This window comes from Thalassophryne amazonica, chromosome 8, assembly GCF_902500255.1.
Source record: "Thalassophryne amazonica chromosome 8, fThaAma1.1, whole genome shotgun sequence".
Lineage (NCBI taxonomy): Eukaryota > Metazoa > Chordata > Actinopteri > Batrachoidiformes > Batrachoididae > Thalassophryne > Thalassophryne amazonica.
In genome coordinates, this window is record NC_047110.1 from 71705169 (window position 1) to 71726867 (window position 21699).

Consider the following 21699-nt stretch of genomic DNA (forward strand, 5'->3'; position numbering starts at 1 on the left):
TTAAAATCATCTCTCAAGCCAAGGTTCTCATACTCTGGTATCATTTCTGTGCCCATGTATGCATTTTGCAAATCATCATACTGTTCCAAAATCTCATCAATAAACTCATAGTTAATGTTAGGTGACTGTGACCATATAGGAAAAAAAGAAGTTCAACACGTCACAGAACAAGATTACGAATGTGGTGTTGGCAGCCGATGTATTGTTCATCAAATCCCTTGTCTTGAAATGTTTTCTGAAGCCTGGCTACAACACCATTTTTGCGACCACTATTGACTGCTGTTGTGTCAGAGATGATCATCTGAATACCATACATTGTACTCATCAAGCAGGTCCTGTAGTGGTATATAGATGTCTGCAGCTGTTCCACTATCACAAGCCAAAATGCCAAGTTGTAATGTTCTTCTGTCATTTTTCAAGCACACAACTTGGTACTCTTACCATCAAACTGCAAAATTTCTCTTCAGAGAAAAGTTCCATGAGGCGGTTCTTAACTTGTTCTGCATCTCTGATTGTTCGACGCCAGACTCCTGACTGTGATGGTGTTGGGACACTAACTCCATCTTAAGCCAGACTTTGAAGCACCTGTGGTGCTTTTCTGGTTGACAAAGAGTGTTTAGACACCAGTTTGGCAGCAGACATTGTTGAGTGGCGTGTTCAATTTGATCTATTTTACCTTTATTTTTTATTTCTTTTAATTATTGTTTAATTAATATATTTTAGCAATATTCATTTGTATATATTTTCTTGTTATTTCCTCATACTTTTTAATTCTTTTCTTGTTACGTTATTTTTTAAATAGTATTGTGTAAACTCATGTATTTTTAAAAGTGATGTGGCACTAGGTGTGGGAGGTTTTTTCAAGATCCAATGAAATAAACTTCAAAAATGTGATCTACGGGTAAAAGTTCATCAAATGCAACATCAGGAAAATGAAAGTTTTGAAAAAAAGTTTTGTAGTCATAACCCTACTGCGCATGCATCATTTTGGAGTGTCAGCAGCAATTCACAGATTATTATCTCGTTTCTGCTTAAAACTGCCTTGTTTCTGCTTAAAACTGATTTCAGAATGATGTAAGAAGTTTTACTTTCTCATCTGATGGTTAATAATCACATTATTCCCTTTGATTGCTTTGGGTGTAGACAGTCAGACTCAGAGAGTCAGACTCAGACGTGCTGCAGTCGTGCTCTGATCGCTCCCCATCTTTTTTTATCAAGTAATGCTGAATGTATGTGGAAATGATTCTTGTATAAAAGCTTCAGAGATCTGCCACTGAGCTAGATGATGACTGGAGTGCAGTTTTAAGCAGAAACGAGGTGATAATTGGTGAATTGCTGCAGAAGCTCCAAAATGACGCATGCGCAGTGAAGGCAGGGGGACAGATTTTTAGGTGGGACCGGGGAACACCGGCACCAGCAGACCTCAAGGTTTGTACAGGATGTAAATGAAGTCCAAGGCATATTCAGTGACTTGGAAATGTCCAGATAAAATTGCCTGACTTGTCTCAAGAAATTTGGCGACAAACGTGATGGTTTAATCCTTATATTTAGAAGAAATTGCCCCTATCCCAGCTTTTTTGGAATGTGTTGCAGCCCTTAAATCCATGAATGGATGTATATTAACAAATTAACTAAAGCTGACCACACAAAACATGAAATTGCTGATGTTCATACTGTTTGCAATGAAATAGAAGCCAAACTACAGTAAATGTAACGATTGTGGGTTGCTTTCTATTTATTGGTGGTGGTGGTGTTTTCCTTTTCATTTCATCCAAACTTTGTCTCATTTGACATTGTACAATACATGCATACTTATTCAATAAAATGTTGTTTTTCCACAGAAGAAAGAATGGTTGTGTCTCACCTGTCAGACACAAAGAGCTCTAACAGCAACAGAATCACTACAGTCACCACTGATTAAACCCCAGGCATCACCCATCAAAGTGTCTGATCCTGCCACTCACCAAAAGGAGGCCACTGTCAATCAAATGACACAGAAAGCAGGAGAAGTGCCAGAGAAGCCTGAGGAAACCATAACCTTTAAAATGGATGGAACTGAAACCTCGACTTCTGCTTCACTGAATGTAAAAGAGACTCCAATCACTGCTTCGCCTGTGGCTAAAGAGACAAATTCTGAGTCATCACTCACCAAGGAGGTTCTGTCCTCCACTGCCCCTCCAGTGAAGGAAACATCAGCTGCAGTTTCAGTGCTCAGTAAACAATTGCCTACTCCTGAAGTGACGGAAACATCAGCTTGTCTCCAGAAGAAAACAGATCTTACTCCACCATGCATTCCTACTAGTAAAGTTTCAGGAAAGGAAAAAAGTGAAACAGTAAAGAAATCAGATGATCCACTCATCATATCATCTGACGCACAGGCAAAGAAAGACCTAAACAAAGAGTCACAGTCCTTGGAACCTCATGGTACCAAATCTTTTCCACCTCCAGCACAGACAACAAGTCAGGAGTCAGGAGGCTTCTTTGGCTTTGGTAGTCCGAAGACGAAGCATGCCGTAAAAACCACAGAAGCAGTGACTGGGAAAATGTTCGGATTTGGTTCATCCATCTTCAGCTCAGCATCAACTTTAATAACATCTGCGGTTCAGGAGGAGTCCCAAAAAACACCGCCAAGTTCCCGTAAGATGTCTGCTCCAGCCCAGGTCTGTGATAAGATATCAACATCGCAGGTTTCCTTAAAGCCCAGCCCCCTGGTTTCACCAAAGATGACAAAACCACCTGTTGCCCAGAAATCACAGCTGAAAAAAACATCAGACCAATCTCATCAAAGCAGTTCTCCATCTGGTCAAGCCAAAGTAGAAAAAGATTTGTCAGAGCCTACAAAGGAACCAAAAGCCTCACAAGGTCCTCCACAAGTTGTCCAGTCTTCTTGTCCACTCTGTAAGGCAGAACTTAACATGGGCACTAAAGACATTCCCAACTACAACACATGCACCGAATGCAAGAAGACTGTGTGCAATAAATGCGGATTTAGCCCGATGCCAAGTGTAACACAGGTAGTAAAACATCTCCAAACCTAATTTCACACAGCATATAATGTAGCGGGTCAACAATCTTTGGAGTAAATAACGAAATGCCAAGTAATAAAAAGCCATTATATGCTGAAGAAAATAAATATATTGTGACTATGCTTTACTTTTTCAACTAAATTGTTTTAAGTGAACTATCCCACGGTTTTACAAGAGCATCACATTGATCAATTTATTATTAATGAATTATCTCTTGTAATGTTTCTGAGCATAAACTGGGACCCAAACAGAGAATGAAATGGAAACAGGATTTAGGTACAACAAAGTCTTTATTGAGGCAAAATGTCATACAAAGTGTCAGTCTGAAACAAGAACAGTGTCCATGAGGGCAAGACAAAGTTCAAAAGCAAAACAACAGACATGATAATTCAGTCCACATGATTGATGTACAAATTTGGCAAAGGTATCCATAAAAGGTCAAGGCAAACAACAACGGTATACCGATGAGAGCTAAACAGGTTTAAAGTGGAAAAACCACAGAAAGTTAAGCAAATATTCAGACAAACTCATTCATTCATTCATTCTCTATATTCACTTACTCCAATCAAGGGTCCCAGGGGGGCTGGAGCCTATCCCTGCAGTCATAGCTCATGAGCCAGGATACACAGTGGACACGATGCCAGTTTAGTTTGGAGGTGGGAGTAAGCCGGAGCATCAGGACAGAGCCCACACAAACATGGGGAGAACATGCAAACTTCACACAGAAAGGTCCAGGCAGGGCAATCACACAACCTTCTTGCTGTGAGGCAGCAGTGTTAACCACTAATCCACCGTGCCACCCTTCAGACAAACTAGCCAAGGAAAATGAGAGAAGTGACCTTAAACAAATTTGGTCTTTTACAACCATAACAATCCATAAACATTAGTGACTGCATGTACTGTATTTTCTGGAGTACAAGTTGCATTTATTTTATTGTTTTTACAGGTTTCGGAAGTCCTGCTACTTCTGAAACCTTAAAATCATGCATTCATTACTACTACTATGACGACTACTACTACTACTGATATAATAATAATAATAATAATAATAATAATAATAATAATAATAATAATAATAACTATTTATATAGTGCTTTCTCACGAATCAAAACACAAAAGAAAATTCCAACAATAAAAGATTATATAACAATAATAAAAGTACACTACAACAATATACAAAAATCCCAAATTAAAGAGTTGATCATACAGAATAAAGGTACAATTTATACTCCAGTTACAATTTATACCCTGGTGCAACCCTTGTTTATGGTTATTTTCCTCTTCAAGAAACATTTTTGAAAGGTATTATTTATACTCCAGAAAATACATTGTACAAACACACTAGGCTGCTTAAGACTTGTGTAGTGTACTGTGTATTGGTGTGTTTGCCATAATGCCATGAAATTTATTTTATGGCCATATTTAGCACACCAAACCTGTGTTTTGCTGATTTTAAGTATGTCTGCTGTTTACATATTCATTTATTAAGCACTGTTTAAATCAGTAGTTCCCAACATTGTTTTGAAGAATGGTTATGAACAAAATGTAAAGAGTGTTCATGATTTGTCTTTTGGTTTATTGTGTGTTTTAGGTGAAAGAATGGCTTTGTCTTAGCTGTCAGATGCAAAGAGCTCTTGGAGCTTCTGAACCTCCAGGCCTTCCCATGATCAAACCTCAGTCTTCACCCAGTAAAGAGGCAGCTGACACCTCACAGAAGAAAGACAATCTGAACTCTGTTCCCCCTCAAATGGACGACTCTAAATTAGCAGCACCTAAGAAAGTGCTTGACTCTGTGGCCACAAATAAAGATGGTGAATCTACAGAAGCTCCAGCTGTTCCAGTGCCTGAAAAACCTGTTCCATCTACAGACACACCCAGTAATGTTGCAACCACTTTACAACAGCCTTCTGGAGTCACACCAAAAGATAAACCCAGGACACCCCAGAAAGCGCCTCCAAATGATACAACTTTGTCAGCAAAGTCTGCTGTTCCACCAGGTCCAGAGGCCAGAAAACCATCAACTCAACCTTCAGGAGCTGGTACCTCTCCAGCCAAATCTGTACCAAAGCCATCTCAGCCTGCCAAACAGGAATCAGGGAGCTTTTTTGGCTTTGGAAGTCCCAAAACACAGCCTGCTGCTGCAAAATCTACTGAGTCCGTTACTGGAAAGATGTTTGGCTTTGGTTCATCCATCTTAAGCTCTGCTTCCACTTTGATAACCTCATCTGTTCAAGATGAATCTAAAACCACACCACCGACTCCAAGAAAGATGTCTACAACATCCCATGTGTCTCCTAAATCTACACCACCTGCCTCTCCAAAATCATTTTCTGCAAAGGACACCAAGCTAGAAACTGCTCAAAAGGCTGAAGAGAAGACGTCAGCTAAAGCTCAACAGCAAAAGGATCCTTTGTTAGTACAAGCTAAATTGGCCCAGATCTTAGAGCAACCAAAGATCTCAGTACCAGTAGGACCTTCAAAAGCCGATATTTATACCTGTCCACTCTGCAAGGTGGAACTTAACATGAGCTCCAAGGACCCACCCAGTTACAATACTTGCACAGAATGCAAGGTCATTGTTTGCAACCAGTGTGGATTTAACCCAATGCCAAATGTGACAGAGGTACAGTATATTAATTTATGTGCATGCTTTATCGCACGCTATAATTTATTGGTGGTTGGCTCTCACTGCGGTATTATATCACTTCCTGTTCCGGAGCACAGTGGTGTTTTGCTGCATCTGTTAGCTGTTTAATCTGGGCAGTTAGATTGATGTAGTTAACTACATAACGATTTGTTTCACAGTGTAATCTTCACGTGCCTTAACTAAAGCACTCCCTCTGCTGAATCACCTCTAAATTATTTACACATTATTCACTTTGTGTGTTTTTAGGAATCCGCTAGCTTAGCGCAGCTACTAGCTCTTAGCCGGTTTAGCATGGCGGCTTCTCCTGTCTCTCCTGCACTTTTCTGCTCTGGGTGTGAAATGTTTAGTTAATCCTCGGCCTTCTTTAGCAGTAATGGTACTTGTAATAATAGCTTATTCGTAGCTTTGGAGGCCAGGCTGGGCGAATTGGAGACTCGGCTCCGCACCGTGGAAAATCCTACATCTAGCCAGGCCCCTGTAGTCAGTGCGGACCAAGGTAGCTTAGCCCACCGTTAGTTCCCCTCCAGCAGATCCCGAGCAGCCGGGAAAGCAGGCCGACTGGGTGACTGTGAGGAGGAAGCGTAGTCCTAAACAGAAGCCCCGTGTACACCGCCAACCCGTTCACATCTCTAACCGTTTTTCCCCACTCGGCAACACACCCGCCGAGGAACAAACTCTGGTTATTGGCGACTCTGTTTTGAGAAATGTGAAGTTAGTGACACCAGCAACCATAGTCAATTGTCTTCCGGGGGCCAGAGCAGGGGACATTGAAGGAAATTTGAAACTGCGGGCTAAGGCTAAGTGTAAATTTGGTAAAATTGTAATTCACGTCGGCAGTAATGACACCCGGTTACGCCAATCGGTGGTCACTAAAATTAACATTGAATCGGTGTGTAACTTTGCAAAAACAATGTCGGACTCTGTAGTTTTCTCTGGGCCCCTCCCCAATCGGACCGGGAGTGACATGTTTAGCCGCATGTTCTCCTTGAATTGCTGGCTGTCTGAGTGGTGTCCAAAAAATGAGGTGGGCTTCATAGATAATTGGCAAAGCTTCTGGGGAAAACCTGGTCTTGTTAGGAGAGACGGCATCCATCCCACTTTGGATGGAGCAGCTCTCATTTCTAGAAATCTGGCCAATTTTCTTAAATCCTCCAAACCATGACTATCCAGGGTTGGGAACAGGAAGCAGAGTTGTAGTCTTACACACCTCTCTGCAGCTTCTCTCCCCCTGCCATCCCCTCATTACCCCATCCCCGTAGAGACGGTGCCTGCTCCCAGACCACCAATAACCAGCAAAAATCTATTTAAGCATAAAAATTCAAAAAGAAAAAATAATATAGCACCTTCAACTGCACCACAGACTAAAACAGTTAAATGTGGTCTATTAAACATTAGATCTCTCTCTTCTAAGTCCCTGTTAGTAAATGATATAATAATTGATCAACATATTAATTTATTCTGCCTTACAGAAACCTGGTTACAGCAGGATGAATATGTTAGTTTAAATGAGTCAACACCCCCGAGTCACACTAACTGCCAGAACGCTCATAGCATGGGCCAAGGCGGAGGATTAGCAGCAATCTTCCACTCCAGCTTATTAATTAATCAAAAACCCAGACAGAGCTTTAATTCATTTGAAAGCTTGACTCTTAGTCTTGTCCATCCAAATTGGAAGTCCCAAAAACCAGTTTTATTTGTTGTTATCTATCGTCCACCTGGTTGTTACTGTGAGTTTCTCTGTGAATTTTCAGACCTTTTTGTTGTGAAAGTGTCGTGACACGGACCCACAACAGGGGGCGTAAATGAATGGACAATGGATAAGCCAAAAGTAACAATTTAATGTTGTGAATCACACAACGACGTACAGACAACAACAATATAGTGACTGTCAATCATACACCAGGTGACGTGTGGGCAGGCTCGACGATAGAAGACGCCTGGCGAGAGAAGAGCCGGATCCACACAGCTTCCACTGCCAACGGAGCTGAAGAACACTGGAGCCGCCAAGCCCTGCGCCCCAGGTGGCCGCTGTCTTCAGCAGTCAGACCCGGTAATGCTGGCAGAGAACAGAGACAGTCCTGATGAGTGTGAGGTTGCACACTCAGTAATCCCACAGTCTGTATTCAGTAAGGAGGGAGCACCTCCACCTCCAATCACACACTCGTGCAGCTCCTGTCTAACCACTTATCTAGTTGGGGTGTGAAGCGAAGCCGTCGCTGATCACACCAAACGCCAATCCCACAGATAAGGACACACCACAGGAAAACAGCTGCAAAGAAGTTCAGATTATTACTCAATGTTTTGAGTCAGCAGAGAAAGTTACCTGATTGGTAGTTGATTTCTCTGCGAGGAGGTGGAGTCGCAGTCGGGCCTTTATGGAGATGGTGATGAGTTGGCTGAGTGACAGCTGGTGATGATGAAGAGTGACAGCTGTCACTCCCAGTGGCTCCGGCGCCCTCTCGTGCTTGAAGCCCGCACTCCAAGCAGGGCGCCATCTGGTGGAGGTGGGCCAGCAGTACCTCCTCTTCAGCGGCCCACACAACAGGACCCCCCCCCCCCTCAACGGGCGCCTCCTGGCGCCCGACCAGGCTTGTCCGGGTGCCGCCGGTAGAAGTTGGCCAGGAGGGCCGGGTCCAGGATGAAGCTCCTCTTCACCCAGGAGTGTTCTTCGGGTCCATACCCCTCCCAGTCCACCAGATACTGGAACCCCCGGCCCTTTCGACGGACATCCAGGAGCCTGCGCACGGTCCAGGCAGGCTCTCCATCTATGATCCGGGCAGGAGGCGGCGCCGGTCCAGGGGTGCAGAGAGTCGACGTGTGGTAGGGTTTGATCCTTGAGGTATGGAACACTGGATGAATCCGCAGTGAAGCTGGTAGCTTCAGCTTCACTGCGGCCGGATTGAGGACTTTGGTTATGGCAAAAGGTCCTATGTACCTGTCCTTGAGCTTCTGGGATTCCACCTGCAGGGGGATGTCCTTTGTGGATTGCCAAACCTCCTGCCCGGGCTGGTATGCAGGGGCCGGGGAACGCCGGCGGTCTGCATGGGCCTTAGCCCTCATCCGGGCTCTGAGCAGGGCAGAGCAGGTGGTACGCCACACCCGACGGCACTTCCTCAGATGGGCCTGGACCGAGGGCACCCCGACCTCTCCCTCCACTAGCGGAAACAATGGGGGCTGGTACCCCAAACACACCTCAAATGGGGAGAGGCCGGTGGCAGATGAAACTTGGCTATTATGAGCATACTCGATCCAGGCCAGATGGTCACTCCAGGCCGTCGGGTGCGCGGAGGTCACGCAGCGGAGGGCCTGCTCCAGTTCCTGGCTCGTCCGCTCTGCCTGCCCGTTCATCTGGGGGTGGTACCCAGACGAGAGACTGACGGTGGCCCCCAGTTCCCTGCAGAAACTCCTCCAGACCTGGGAGGAGAACTGAGGACCACGATCCGAGACAATGTCTGATGGAATCCCATGCAGACGCACGACGTGGTGGACCAGGAGGTCTGCAGTCTCCTGGGCCGTCGGGAGCTTCGGCAGGGCCACGAAGTGGGCCACCTTGGAGAACCGGTCCACTATCGTTAAGATGGTGGTGTTGCCCTGGGTAGGCGGGAGGCCCGTGACAAAGTCCAGGCCAATATGAGACCAGGGGCGACGAGGCACGGGCAGAGGCTGGAGGAGGCCTTGGGCCTTGTGGTGGTCGGCTTTGCCCCTGGCACAGGTGGTGCAGGCCTGGACATATTCCCGGACGTCGGCTTCCATAGACGCCAACCAGAAGCGCTGCCGGACCACTGCCACGGTCCTTCGCACCCCTGGATGACAGGAGAGCTTGGAACCGTGACAGAAGTCAAGGACCGCAGCCCTGGCCTCTGGTGGGACATACAGCTTGTCTTTCGGACCTGTCCCCGGGTCCGGGCTCCATGTCAGGGCCTCCCGGACGGTCTTCTCCACGTCCCAGGTAAGGGTGGCCACAACAGTGGACTCGGGGATGATGGTGTCAGGGGGGTCTGACGGCTCGGTCTTGACCTCCTCTTCATGCACCCGGGACAGGGCGTCAGACCGTTGGTTCTTTGTCCCGGGGCGGTAGGTGATCCGGAAGTCAAAACGCCCGAAGAACAGCGACCAGCGGGCTTGCCTGGGGTTCAGATGCTTCGCGGTCCGGATGTACTCCAGGTTCTGATGGTCCGTGAAAACCGTAAATGGTACCGATGCTCCCTCCAACAGGTGTCTCCACTCCTCAAGAGCCTCCTTCACCGCAAGAAGTTCCCGATTGCCGACATCATAGTTCCGTTCAGCTGGGGTCAACCTGCGGAAAAGTAGGCACATGGATGGAGAACCTTGTCGGACTCCCCGCTCTGGGACAGCACGGCTCCTATCCCTGAGTCAGAGGCATCCACTTCAACAACAAACTGGCGCTTGGGATCGGGCTGCACCAGAACCGGTGCAGTCGAGAACCGGCGTTTCAACTCCCTAAACGTGGCTTCGCACCGATCCGACCAGGTGAAGGGGACTTTTGTGGAGGTCAGGGCCGTCAGGGGGCTAACTACCTGACTGTAGCCCTTGATGAACCTCCGGTAGAAATTTGCAAAACCGAGGAACTGTTGTAGTTTCCTACGGTTCGTTGGTTGGGGCCAATCTCTCACCGCCGCAACCTTGGCCGGATCAGGGGCGACGGAGTTGGAGGAGATTATGAACCCCAGGAAAGACAAAGAAGTGCGGTGGAACTCACACTTCTCGCCCTTCACAAACAGCCGGTTCTCCAACAACCGCTGTAGGACCTGACGTACATGCTTGACATGGGTCTCAGGATCCGGAGAAAAGATGAGTATATCGTCTACATATACGAAGACAAACCGATGCAGGAAGTCCCGCAAGACGTCATTAACCAATGCTTGGAACGTCGCGGGCGCATTGGTGAGGCCGAACGGCATGACCAGGTACTCAAAGTGACCTAACGGGGTGTTAAATGCCGTCTTCGACTCGTCTCCCTCCCGGGTCCGAACCACGTGATAAGCATTCCTAAGATCCAATTTCGTGAAAATTTGGGCTCCATGCAAGGGCGTGAACACTGAATCCAACAGAGGTAACGGGTATCGGTTGCGAACCGTGATCTCGTTCAGCCCTCTGTAATCAATGCATGGACAGAGTCCGCCGTCCTTCTTGCCCACAAAAAAGAAACCAGCACCCATCGGGGAGGTGGAGTTCCGGATCAACCCGGCAGCTAACGAGTCCCGGATGTAGGTCTCCATTGATTCGCGTTCCGGACGTGAGAGGTTGTACAGCCTGCTAGACGGGTACTCAGCGCCCGGTATCAAATCAATGGCACAATCGTACGGATGGTGCGGGGGCAGCGTGAGTGCCAGATCCTTGCTGAAGACGTCAGCAAGGTCATGGTACTCGGCTGGCACCGCCGCCAGATTGGGGGGGGACTAAAACCTCCTCCTTAGCTGTCACACCGGGTGGAACCGAGGATCCTAAACACTCCCGGTGGCAGGTTTCGCTCCACTGAACCACAGCCCCAGACGGCCAATCAATCCGGGGACTGTGTTTTAACACCCATGGAAAACCCAAAATTACTCGGGAGGTAGAAGGTGTTACATAAAACACAATCTCCTCCCTGTGATTCCCAGACACCACCAATGTCACTGGCTGTGTTTGGTGTGTGATTAGTGGAAGAAGGGGGCCATCTAGCGCCTGCACTGACAATGGTGACGGTAAGGCCCTAGAGGGAGCCCAACCTCCTTTGCCCATCTGCTATCCAGCAGATTCCCCTCCAACCCCGTGTCCACCAGTTCTGGGGCATGAAGGGTTAGATCCCCACTCAGGATCGTGACTGGGATTCGTGCAGATCGTCGGGGTTTCCCCACGTGGGTGTTGTGACCCACCCTTAGCCCAGTCTCTAAGGACGAGTGCTGCTGTTTTGACCGTTTGGGGCATTCTCTCTGTGTGTGCTCGGTAGAGCTGCAGAGAAAACACTCTCCACGGATCAGCCTCCTTTGTCTCTGATCTGATCGTTTTTTGGCCCTGCTCGTTTCCATAGCAACGTCAGCAGGGGGAGCTGTTGTCACGTGGAGAGCCCTGGCAGTGGAGCGTGGGGAAGTCGGCTTCCTTTCGGACCCGGGAGGAAGAGGGACGGCTTGTGCCTGACCATGCCCCTCGTCTCGCTCCCGTCGGTGTTCCGTTAATCGGTTGTCTAACCGTATAACCAGGTCGATAAGCCCATCTAAATCCCGCGGCTCGTCCTTCGCCACCAGGTGCTCCGTAAGGACCAGAGACAGTCCGTTTACAAAGGCGGCGCGGAGCGCAACAGCTTTCCAGCCGGCTCGCGCTGCCGCGATGCGGAAGTCAGCTGCATACTTCGATGCGCTCCGACGCCCCTGCCGTATCGACAGCAGCACACTTGAAGCGGTCTCGCCTCTATGAGGGTGGTAGAACACCTGTCAGAACTCCCTCACAAACTCAGTATAAACCGTTAGGAGCCGTGAATTCTGCTCCCAAAGCACCGTAGCCCAGGCGCGTGCCTCTCCTCGAAGCAAAATGATCACATAAGCCACCCGGCTGGCATCTGCTGCGTACATGACGGGACGCTGTGAAAAGACGAGCGAGCACTGCATCAAGAAGTCCGCGCACGTCTCCACACAGCCTCCGTACGGCTCCGGAGGGCTTATGTATGCTTCAGGGGAAGGTGGGGGGGGTTCGTTGAACAACCAGCGGAATGTCTGTTTCTGGCACACAGTCAGCAGGAGGAGGTGCTGCAGCAGTGCCTTGAGCACGCGCTTCCACCTGGGCGGTGAGAGCCTCCATCCTACGATTGAGAACACTGCTCTGCTCGGTAACTAAGTCCAACCGAGCGGTAAAGGCAGTGAAGATGTGCTGCAGCTCACCCAACACGCCTCCTGCTGGCGCCTGTGCACCTCGCTCTTCCATTGGCTGTTCAAGCGATGGTTGACGCCCCTCAAGATCCATGACGCTGGCCGAGAAATCCTGTTGTGAAAGTGTCGTGACACGGACCCACAACAGGGGGCGTAAATGAACGGACAATGAATAAGCCAAAAGTAACAATTTAATGTTTTGAATCACACAACGACGTACAGACAATAACAATATAGTGACTGTCAATCATACACCAGGTGACGTGTGGGCAGGCTCGACGATAGAAGACGCCTGGTGAGAGAAGAGCCGGGTCAACACAGCTTCCACTGCCAACGGAGCTGAAGAACACCGGAGCCGCCAAGCCCTGCGCCCCAGGTGGCCGCTGTCTTCAGCAGTCAGACCCGGTACTGCTGGCAGAGAACAGAGACAGTTCTGATGAGTGTGAGGTCACACACTCAGTAATCCCACAGTCTGTATTCAGTAAGGAGGGAGCACCTCCACCTCCAATCACACACTCGTGCAGCTCCTGTCTAACCACTTATCTGGTTGGGGTGTGAAGCGAAGCCGTCGCTGATCACACCAAACGCCAATCCCACAGATAAGGACACACCACGGGAAAACGGCTGCAAAGAAGTTCAGATTATTACTCAATGTTTTGAGTCAGCAGAGAAAGTTACCTGATTGGTAGTTGATTTCTCGGCGAGGAGGTGGAGTCGCAGTCTGGCCTTTATGGAGATGGTGATGAGTTGGCTGAGTGACAGCTGGTGCTGATGAAGAGTGACAGCTGTCACTCCCAGTGGCTCCGGCGCCCTCTCGTGCTTGAAGCCTGCACTCCAAGCAGGGCGCCATCTGGTGGCGGTGGGCCAGCAGTACCTCCTCTTCAGCAGCCCACACAACACTTTTGTCTGACTTAGTGCTTAGCTCAGATAAGATAATTATAGTGGGCAATTTTAACATCCACACAGATGCTGAGAATGACAGTCTCAACACTGCATTTAATCTATTGTTAGACTCGATTGGCTTTGCTGAAAATATAAATGAGTCCACCCACCACTTTAATCATACCTTAGATCTTGTTCTGACTTATGGTATGGAAATTAAAGACTTAATAGTATTCCCTGAAAACCCCCTTCTGTCTGATCATTTCTTAACAACATTTACATTTACTGTGATGGACTACCCAGCAGTGGGGAATAAGTTTCATTACAGTAGAAGTCTTTCAGAAAGCGCTGTAACTAGGTTTAAGGATATGATTCCTTCTTTATGTTCTCCAGTGCCATATACCAACACAAGGCAGAGTAGCTACCTAAACTCTGTGAGTGAGATAGATTATCTCATCAATAATTTTACATCCTCATTGAGGACAACTTTGGATGCTGTAGCTCCTCTGAAAAAGAGAGCCTTAAATCAGAAGTGCCTGACTCCGTGGTATAACTCACAAACTCGCAGCTTAAAGCAGATAACCCGTAAGTTGGAGAGGAAAGAGTCTGTTGCTCTATAAAAAAGCCCTCTGTAAAGCTAGGATATCTTACTACTCATCACTAATTGAAGAAAATAAGAACAACCCCAGGTTTCTTTTCAGCACTGTAGCCAGGCTGACAAAGAGTCAGAGCTCTATTGAGCCGAGTATTCCTTTAACTTTAACTAGTAATGACTTCATGACGTTCTTTGCTAATAAAATTTTAACTATTAGAGAAAAAATTACTCATAACCATCCCAAAGACATATCGTTATCTTTTGCTGCTTTCAGTGATGCCGGTATTTGGTTAGACTCTTTCTCTCCGATTGTTCTGTCTGAGGTATTTTCATTAGTTACTTCCTCCAAACCATCAACATGTCTATTAGACCCCATTCCTACCAGGCTGCTCAAGGAAGCCCTACCATTAATTAATGCTTCGATCTTAAATATGATCAATCTATCTTTATTAGTTGGCTATGTACCACATGCGTTTAAGGTGGCAGTAATTAAACCATTACTTAAAAAGTCATCAATTGACCCAGCTATCTTAGCTAATTATAGGCCAATCTCCAACCTTCCTTTTCTCTCAAAAATTTTTGAAAGGGTAGTTGTAAAACAACTAACTGATCATCTGCAGAGGAATGGTCTATTTGAAGAGTTTCAGTCAGGTTTTAGAATTCATCATAGTACAGAAACAGCATTAGTGAAGGTTACAAATGATCTTCTTATGGCCTCAGACAGTGGACTCATCTCTGTGCTTGTTCTGTTAGACCTCAGTGCTGCTTTTGATACTGTTGACCATAAAATTTTATTACAGAGATTAGAGCATGCCATAGGTATTAAAGGCACTGCACTGCGGTGGTTTGAATCATATTTATCTAATAGATTACAATTTGTTCATGTAAATGGGGAATCTTCTTCACAGACTAAGGTTAATTATGGAGTTCCACAAGGTTCTGTGCTAGGACCAATTTTATTGACTTTATACATGCTTCCCTTAGGCAGTATTATTAGACAGCATTGCTTAAATTTTCATTGTTACGCAGATGATACCCAGCTTTATCTATCCATGAAGCCAGAGGACACACACCAATTAGCTAAACTGCAGGATTGTCTTACAGACATAAAGACATGGATGACCTCTAATTTCTTGCTTTTAAACTCAGATAAAATTGAAGTTATTGTACTTGGCCCCACAAATCTTAGAAACATGGTGTCTAACCAGATCCTTACTCTGGATGGCATTACCCTGACCTCTAGTAATACTGTGAGAAATCTTGGAGTCATTTTTGATCAGGATATGTCATTCAATGCGCATATTAAACAAATATGTAGGACTGCTTTTTTGCATTTGCGCAATATCTCTAAAATTAGAAAGGTCTTGTCTCAGAGTGATGCTGAAAAACTAATTCATGCATTTATTTCCTCTAGGCTGGACTATTGTAATTCATTATTATCAGGTTGTCCTAAAAGTTCCCTGAAAAGCCTTCATTTAATTCAAAATGCTGCAGCTAGAGTACTGACAGGGACTAGAAGGAGAAAGCATATCTCACCCATATTGGCCTCTCTTCATTGGCTTCCTGTTAATTCTAGAATAGAATTTAAAATTCTTCTTCTTACTTATAAGGTTTTGAATAATCAGGTCCCATCTTATCTTAGGGACCTCATAGTACCATATCACCCCAATAGAGCGCTTCGCTCTCAGACTGCAGGCTTACTTGTAGTTCCTAGGGTTTGTAAGAGTAGAATGGGAGGCAGAGCCTTCAGCTTTCAGGCTCCTCTCCTGTGGAACCAGCTCCCAATTCGGATCAGGGAGACAGACACCCTCTCTACTTTTAAGATTAGGCTTAAAACTTTCCTTTTTGCTAAAGCTTATAGTTAGGGCTGGATCACGTGACCCTGAACCATCCCTTAGTTATGCTGCTATAGACTTAGACTGCTGGGGGGTCCCCATGATGCACTGAGTGTTTCTTTCTCTTTTTACTCTGTATGCACCACTCTGCATTTAATCATTAGTGATTGATCTCTGCTCCCCTCCACAGCATGTCTTTTTCCTGGTTCTCTCCCTCAGCCCCAACCAGTCCCAGCAGAAGACTGCCCCTCCCTGAGCCTGGTTCTGCTGGAGGTTTCTTCCTGTTAAAAGGGAGTTTTTCCTTCCCACTGTCACCAAGTGCTTGCTCACAGGGGGTCGTTTTGACCATTGGGGTTTTTCCGTAATTATTGTATGGCTTTGCCTTACAATATAAAGCGCCTTGGGGCAACTGTTGTTGTGATTTGGCGCTATATAAATAAAATTGATTTGATTTGATTTGATTTATTTGGAGTAACATTTTCACTTGTGCTCATTTATTTGTCTGCTTGTCTTTTAGCATGATAACTCAAAAAGTTATCAACAGATTTAAATGGGTATGTTGACCAGATAGATAATGTTCTTGGAAATAAGTGATTTAATTTTAGAGGTGAAGTTAAGATCCAGAAGAATATTTGGCCCATAGCATCGTTTAGCTCAGAACATTGTGAGAGGATGCTAATGACATTTGGTGAGCAGATGGATAATGTCCTAAAAACTAGGGATTTTATTTATTTTATTTTTTTTTTCATTTGATTCCAAACATATTTTGGATCCACGATCCATACAAAGTTGTAACCAATATGTGGCCTTGGTGGAGGGATGCAGTACCTGATGATCATCTACTTTTTTTTTTTTAATTTGAACTCTTCTGTCTTGGTACTCAGACCTCTTCTTGTAGATCAAGGATCTTGCAGATTAGGTTAATTAGTGAATTTAAGATGTGAATGTATGAATGCTTTCCTTGTCATGGGCTGGAGAGATGACCAGAAAATATTCAGTTCAATGTATGCTTCAACAAAAGGGACAGCAGAGGATTTATTTGCTGATTTTCATGATCTGCAAATGCAATAGGCATACTGTAACTACAGTTGCATACACAAGTTTCCTACACGTTGGCTATGTAAAAAACAAACTGAATTTTCTCTTGCAGATCATCCACTGATTTGATGAACTTAGGTTTAGTTTGTTCATGTTATTTTATTGTACTTCTTTCAGGTGAAGGAATGGCTTTGTTTGAATTGCCAGATGCAAAGAGCTTTAGGAGTGTCAGAGCCTCCTGGTGCACCCATGATGAAAACACAGCTTTCCCCAAGCAAGGCTTTCATACCTCCTGCACCTGAAAAGAAAGATACGTCACTGCAAGTTCAGAAGGAGAAGTCTCCAGATTCTGTAACAATCAAAAAAGAGGCCGTTCAAGCAAGCCCTGACAAAAAACAAACCCCCAAGGTTGAGGGCACATTGCCAACTGTAGTCCAAACGACAGACACAGCTCAAGGTTCTACGCCAAAGGGCCAGATCCTTTCTGGTGATGGGCTTAAAGCCCAACCAAGAAAAGCCCAGGGTACGACTGTCCAGAAACAACCTATTGCACAACCCAGTGAGGAACCTGGAAAGCTAGAACAGAAATCACATCCTGTTGAACAAAAGGCTACAAAGCCACAACAACAGGCTTCCACAGCTGCAACATCTTTACCCAGGTCTGCAACACCACCAGCTCAACCTGGGAAACAGGAGTCAGGAGGCTTCTTTGGCTTTGGTGGACCTAAACCACAAGCTTCATCTGCAAAGTCTGCTGATTCTGTGACTGGAAAGATGTTTGGTTTTGGTTCTTCTTTCTTAAGCTCTGCATCCACAATGATAGCCTCAGCTGTCCAGGATGAACCTAAAACTACACCACCACTTTCTCCGAAGTTATCTCCTGCAAAGGAAACCAAACCACCACCTGCTATACAGAAAGCTGAGTCACCTCAACAAGCTAGGTCTTCTTTGTCTGTGCAGCCTAAAGTGAACAAAGCACGAACAGATACTCCAAAGCCCACAGACATGACCAGAGTAGCTCCCAAAGTGGGCCAGCCCAACTGCCCACTCTGCAAAGTTGAACTCAACATTGGCTCGAAGGATCCTCCCAACTACAACATCTGTACTGAATGCAAGAACACTGTCTGCACTCTTTGTGGATTTAACCCCATGCCCCATACAGCAGCGGTAAGTCCAATCATTTTATTGCAATATCCAGTGTAAAGAATTTTCTTTCCTCTGTACCTGACACTGAATTCATTTTTGTCTTATGATTAGTATATCATTTATTTTAAAGTGTGCTGAGGCATTCATGTTGGAATAATACTTATCAACTGAGTTATTTCATTTGTCAGTGACTGCGTGATTAATGTTAAATGGCATTAGAAGCTTTAGTATGATCTGATGAGTGCAAAACATCAGCTGCATTGTGAGCTTTGTAATTCTTGTGCTTGTAAGTGTGGCTTCGTGGAGCAGATTAAGAGTTAAACATATATGAGGTCTGTTAGAAAACTATCCGACCTTTTTATTTTTTGCAAAAACTATATGGATTTGAATCAAGTGTGCTTGCATCAGCCAAGCTTGAACCTTCGTGTGCATGCGTGAGTTTTTTCACGCCTGTCGGTTGTGTCATTCGCCTGTGAGCACGCTTTGAGTGAGTAGTGGTCCACTCCCCTCGTCGGATTTTTATTGTGAGGAAAATGGCTGAAGGAGTGTTACAACCGGTTTAAAGACGGCGCACAATGGCGGAGGGCGCGCCACGCTCCAAGTCGCGATCGACAGGCTGAAACGACCAGATCATTTCCAAACTGAACGCTGTGTTGATCCGGGACGTCATCTGACTACTACAGAAATGGCAGAAGAGGTGGACATACCACTTTTTCGGCACATTCCACTGTTACAGGAGTTTTTGTCATGAAAAGACGTGCGGAGGAATTCGTGCATCGGGACGGAGCTGCTAATGGCACGGGACAAAAGCAACGCCGTGATGAAGCCTCACAGGACATGTTGTGGCATGTCCAGCTCGTCCACAATTTCTCGGATAGTCACACGACTGAAAAGCCACTGAAAGCCGTCTGAATCTTCCGAATGATGCAAGAGCTGGGCATGTTACAACATGTCCTGTGAGACCAACACAGAGGTGCTTTTGTCCCGCGCCATTAGCAGCTCCGTGGCAAATTCCTCCACTCCTCTTTCCATGACAAAAACTCCTGTAACAGTGGAATGTGCTGAAAAAGTGGTATGTCCACCTCTTCTGCCATTTCTGTAGTAGTCAGACGACGTCCCGGATCAACACAGCGTTCAATTTGGAAATGATCTGGTCGTTTCAGCCTGTCGATCACCGCTCGGAGCGCGGCGCGCCCTCCGCCATTGTGCGCCGTCTTTAAACCGGTTGTAACACTCCTTAATCTGTGTGATCCCCATAGAATCGTCCCTGAAAGCCGTCTGAATCTTCCGAATGGTTTCCACCTGCCTGTCTCTCACAGTTTGTGGAAAAATTTGATGCAGCAAAGCTTCAAATCGTTCAGACATTTTCCTCACAATAAACATCCGACGAGGGGGGTGGACCACTGCTCACTCAAAGCGTGCTCACAGGCGAATGATGCAACCGACAGGCGTGAAAAAACTCACGCATGCGCACGAAGGTTCAAGCTTGGCTGATGCAAGCGCACATGATTCAAATCCCTATAGTTTTTGCAAAAAAATAAAAAGGTCGGATAGTTTTCTAACAGACCTCGTACATAAATATATGCAGAATAAAAATGGTGCTATATAGCAACAAAAGTGATTCCCCTATGATTACAAGCCAGATAACCACTTTTAGTACTATTTAGCAGCATTTTTGTTTCGTGTGTAGTGCAGGCATTGTTGTCCACTAGATCTAGTCTTTGGAAAAGAGAGAAACTGACAAGATATTTAACTTCCACCACACTTGCTCCTAATTTCCAGCATGTACTGTATATGATAATAAGATTATGATCTGCAACAAGCCCAGACATATCAAGCAGGCATCAGACAAGTACATGGTGTATGGTACAAAATAAAGTTATTTTTTGGATTGGTCTGGTACATAAAACTTGAACAAATTTTAGTTACTGTCAGCCTTTGTAACACGAAATGGCTGGACACAATTGGTAGGCTCAGACACAGATTGGAATTGTTTAAAAAGTTTTACATGACAGGGAGGCAAGCAGGACGAGATAAACACTTGGAACAAGGCTGGAAGCAAAAGCATGGGGCACAGCGATCTGGCGGGGAACAGGTGGACAAGGTGAGGTTTAAATACAGGAAGGTGATGAGCAGAAAATGAGGAACAGGTGTGAGGGAAAGATCCAGGGCGTGGAAAGACAGAGGTACTCAGCCACCACTGAGTACCAAGTGACACAGAAGAGAAATAAAGACAGAAATCCCCAAGCAGAAAAAGACAGACAAGAAAATCACCACACAGAACATGATCAGAAAACACTAATACATGAAACAAAAACAACAATAACCCAAATCCTCATAGCTGCACATGTTGATACCTTTATTTAATTTTGGGAAGAAAATTCAAGCTTTTCTATGTCAAAATTTTGAAATGTATCCCCTATAAAGTCAAGCTGCAAACAATTCTCTACAGCATGATATAAATTAAACACAAATATCAAAGCCAAAAATATTAGTCAGTAATATCACATTAATATCAGTAATGTAATAGTGTCCTTTTTAATGTAACACAAATAAAGCCCGCTTTCTTTAAACAATTCAGGGATGCACACATGGACATTTCAAATTCACAGAAGATGTCTTGGACTTGACTCATGTCATTAAATTAGACATACAGTATGGTACTATGTGTATGGTAAATCTGCCTGGAGTAGGCATTTCCATTACCGTCTCACAGCACTTTGTGATGACATCACATAAATTGATCTCATCTGTTGTTCATGAAGGTATCAGCATGACCTTGAATGTGTAGTCTTTCAATATCCATTGTATATGCATTTTAATTTGGAGACATACAAGATTATATAATTTATTGTTTATCCTGCTAACAAACTGGCAGAGATGGACAGTGTATTGACTCAATGTATTTTACAGCGTACAATCCTAGGCTTTGGAAATGCCTTGAAAAATGTTAATGTTACGCATGACTTAGTCATGCATTCATTAAAATGAAGAAACAACAGAAATTAAGTGAATACATAAAGATTTTAAAGTACTGGCTTTTCAACAGTATTAGTTGGAAGATTCTTAAAGATGGTAAAATCCCATTGGTAAAGTAAATGATAATTCTTAACTTTATTTCTGCTATAGAGTGTAATGAGATAGACAGCGTTATCTCATATGTCCAGCGCTACATTCCTGCTGTAGTCATAACATGTTTGCAATCAAGTGATAATTGATTCATGAGCCTCAGCACTGATAATGCTTTGAACATGAATATCTTGAAAGTGCTATTAAAGAGAAGTCCATATGGCCTACTTTTCAGAGATTTCAAACAAAGTTAAAATCATTCTGTGACACAGAGTATTAGATGGCTTTCTATTGTGACATTCTTCCGCTGGACTGGCTGGAATTATTAAGTATGCAACACCTCATGAGAGGACTGCTTTAGCAGACTGCCAGAAATGACAATGTATTAAAGTGACTGAAGGTTGTGCGATGGCATTAGATGGGGTCCAGTGCTATAGCAAACCAGAGTCTGGGGAGTCCTGAGCCTCTGTTATCTGAGATGATGAAAATCCTGTGATTGACTAATAAGATGAGGTGAAATGGGTTAAGGCCAATAAAATATGTTGCACTACACCGGAGAAGCTGGTATTTGCTTCTAGCGCAACTAGAGTACTTTCTC

General features: G+C 45.2%; 1 protein-coding gene across 1 annotated transcript in view; it reads left to right on the top strand.

Moving 5' to 3' along the window:
• The window catches only part of pclob (piccolo presynaptic cytomatrix protein b), a 175717-nt gene that overhangs the window by 31361 nt on the left and 122657 nt on the right, over window positions 1-21699 (top strand). The window contains 3 exon segments of the mRNA XM_034175495.1: window positions 1842-3014; window positions 4618-5649; window positions 17064-18053. Of these exon segments, the coding sequence (XP_034031386.1) occupies window positions 1842-3014; window positions 4618-5649; window positions 17064-18053 (3195 nt within the window).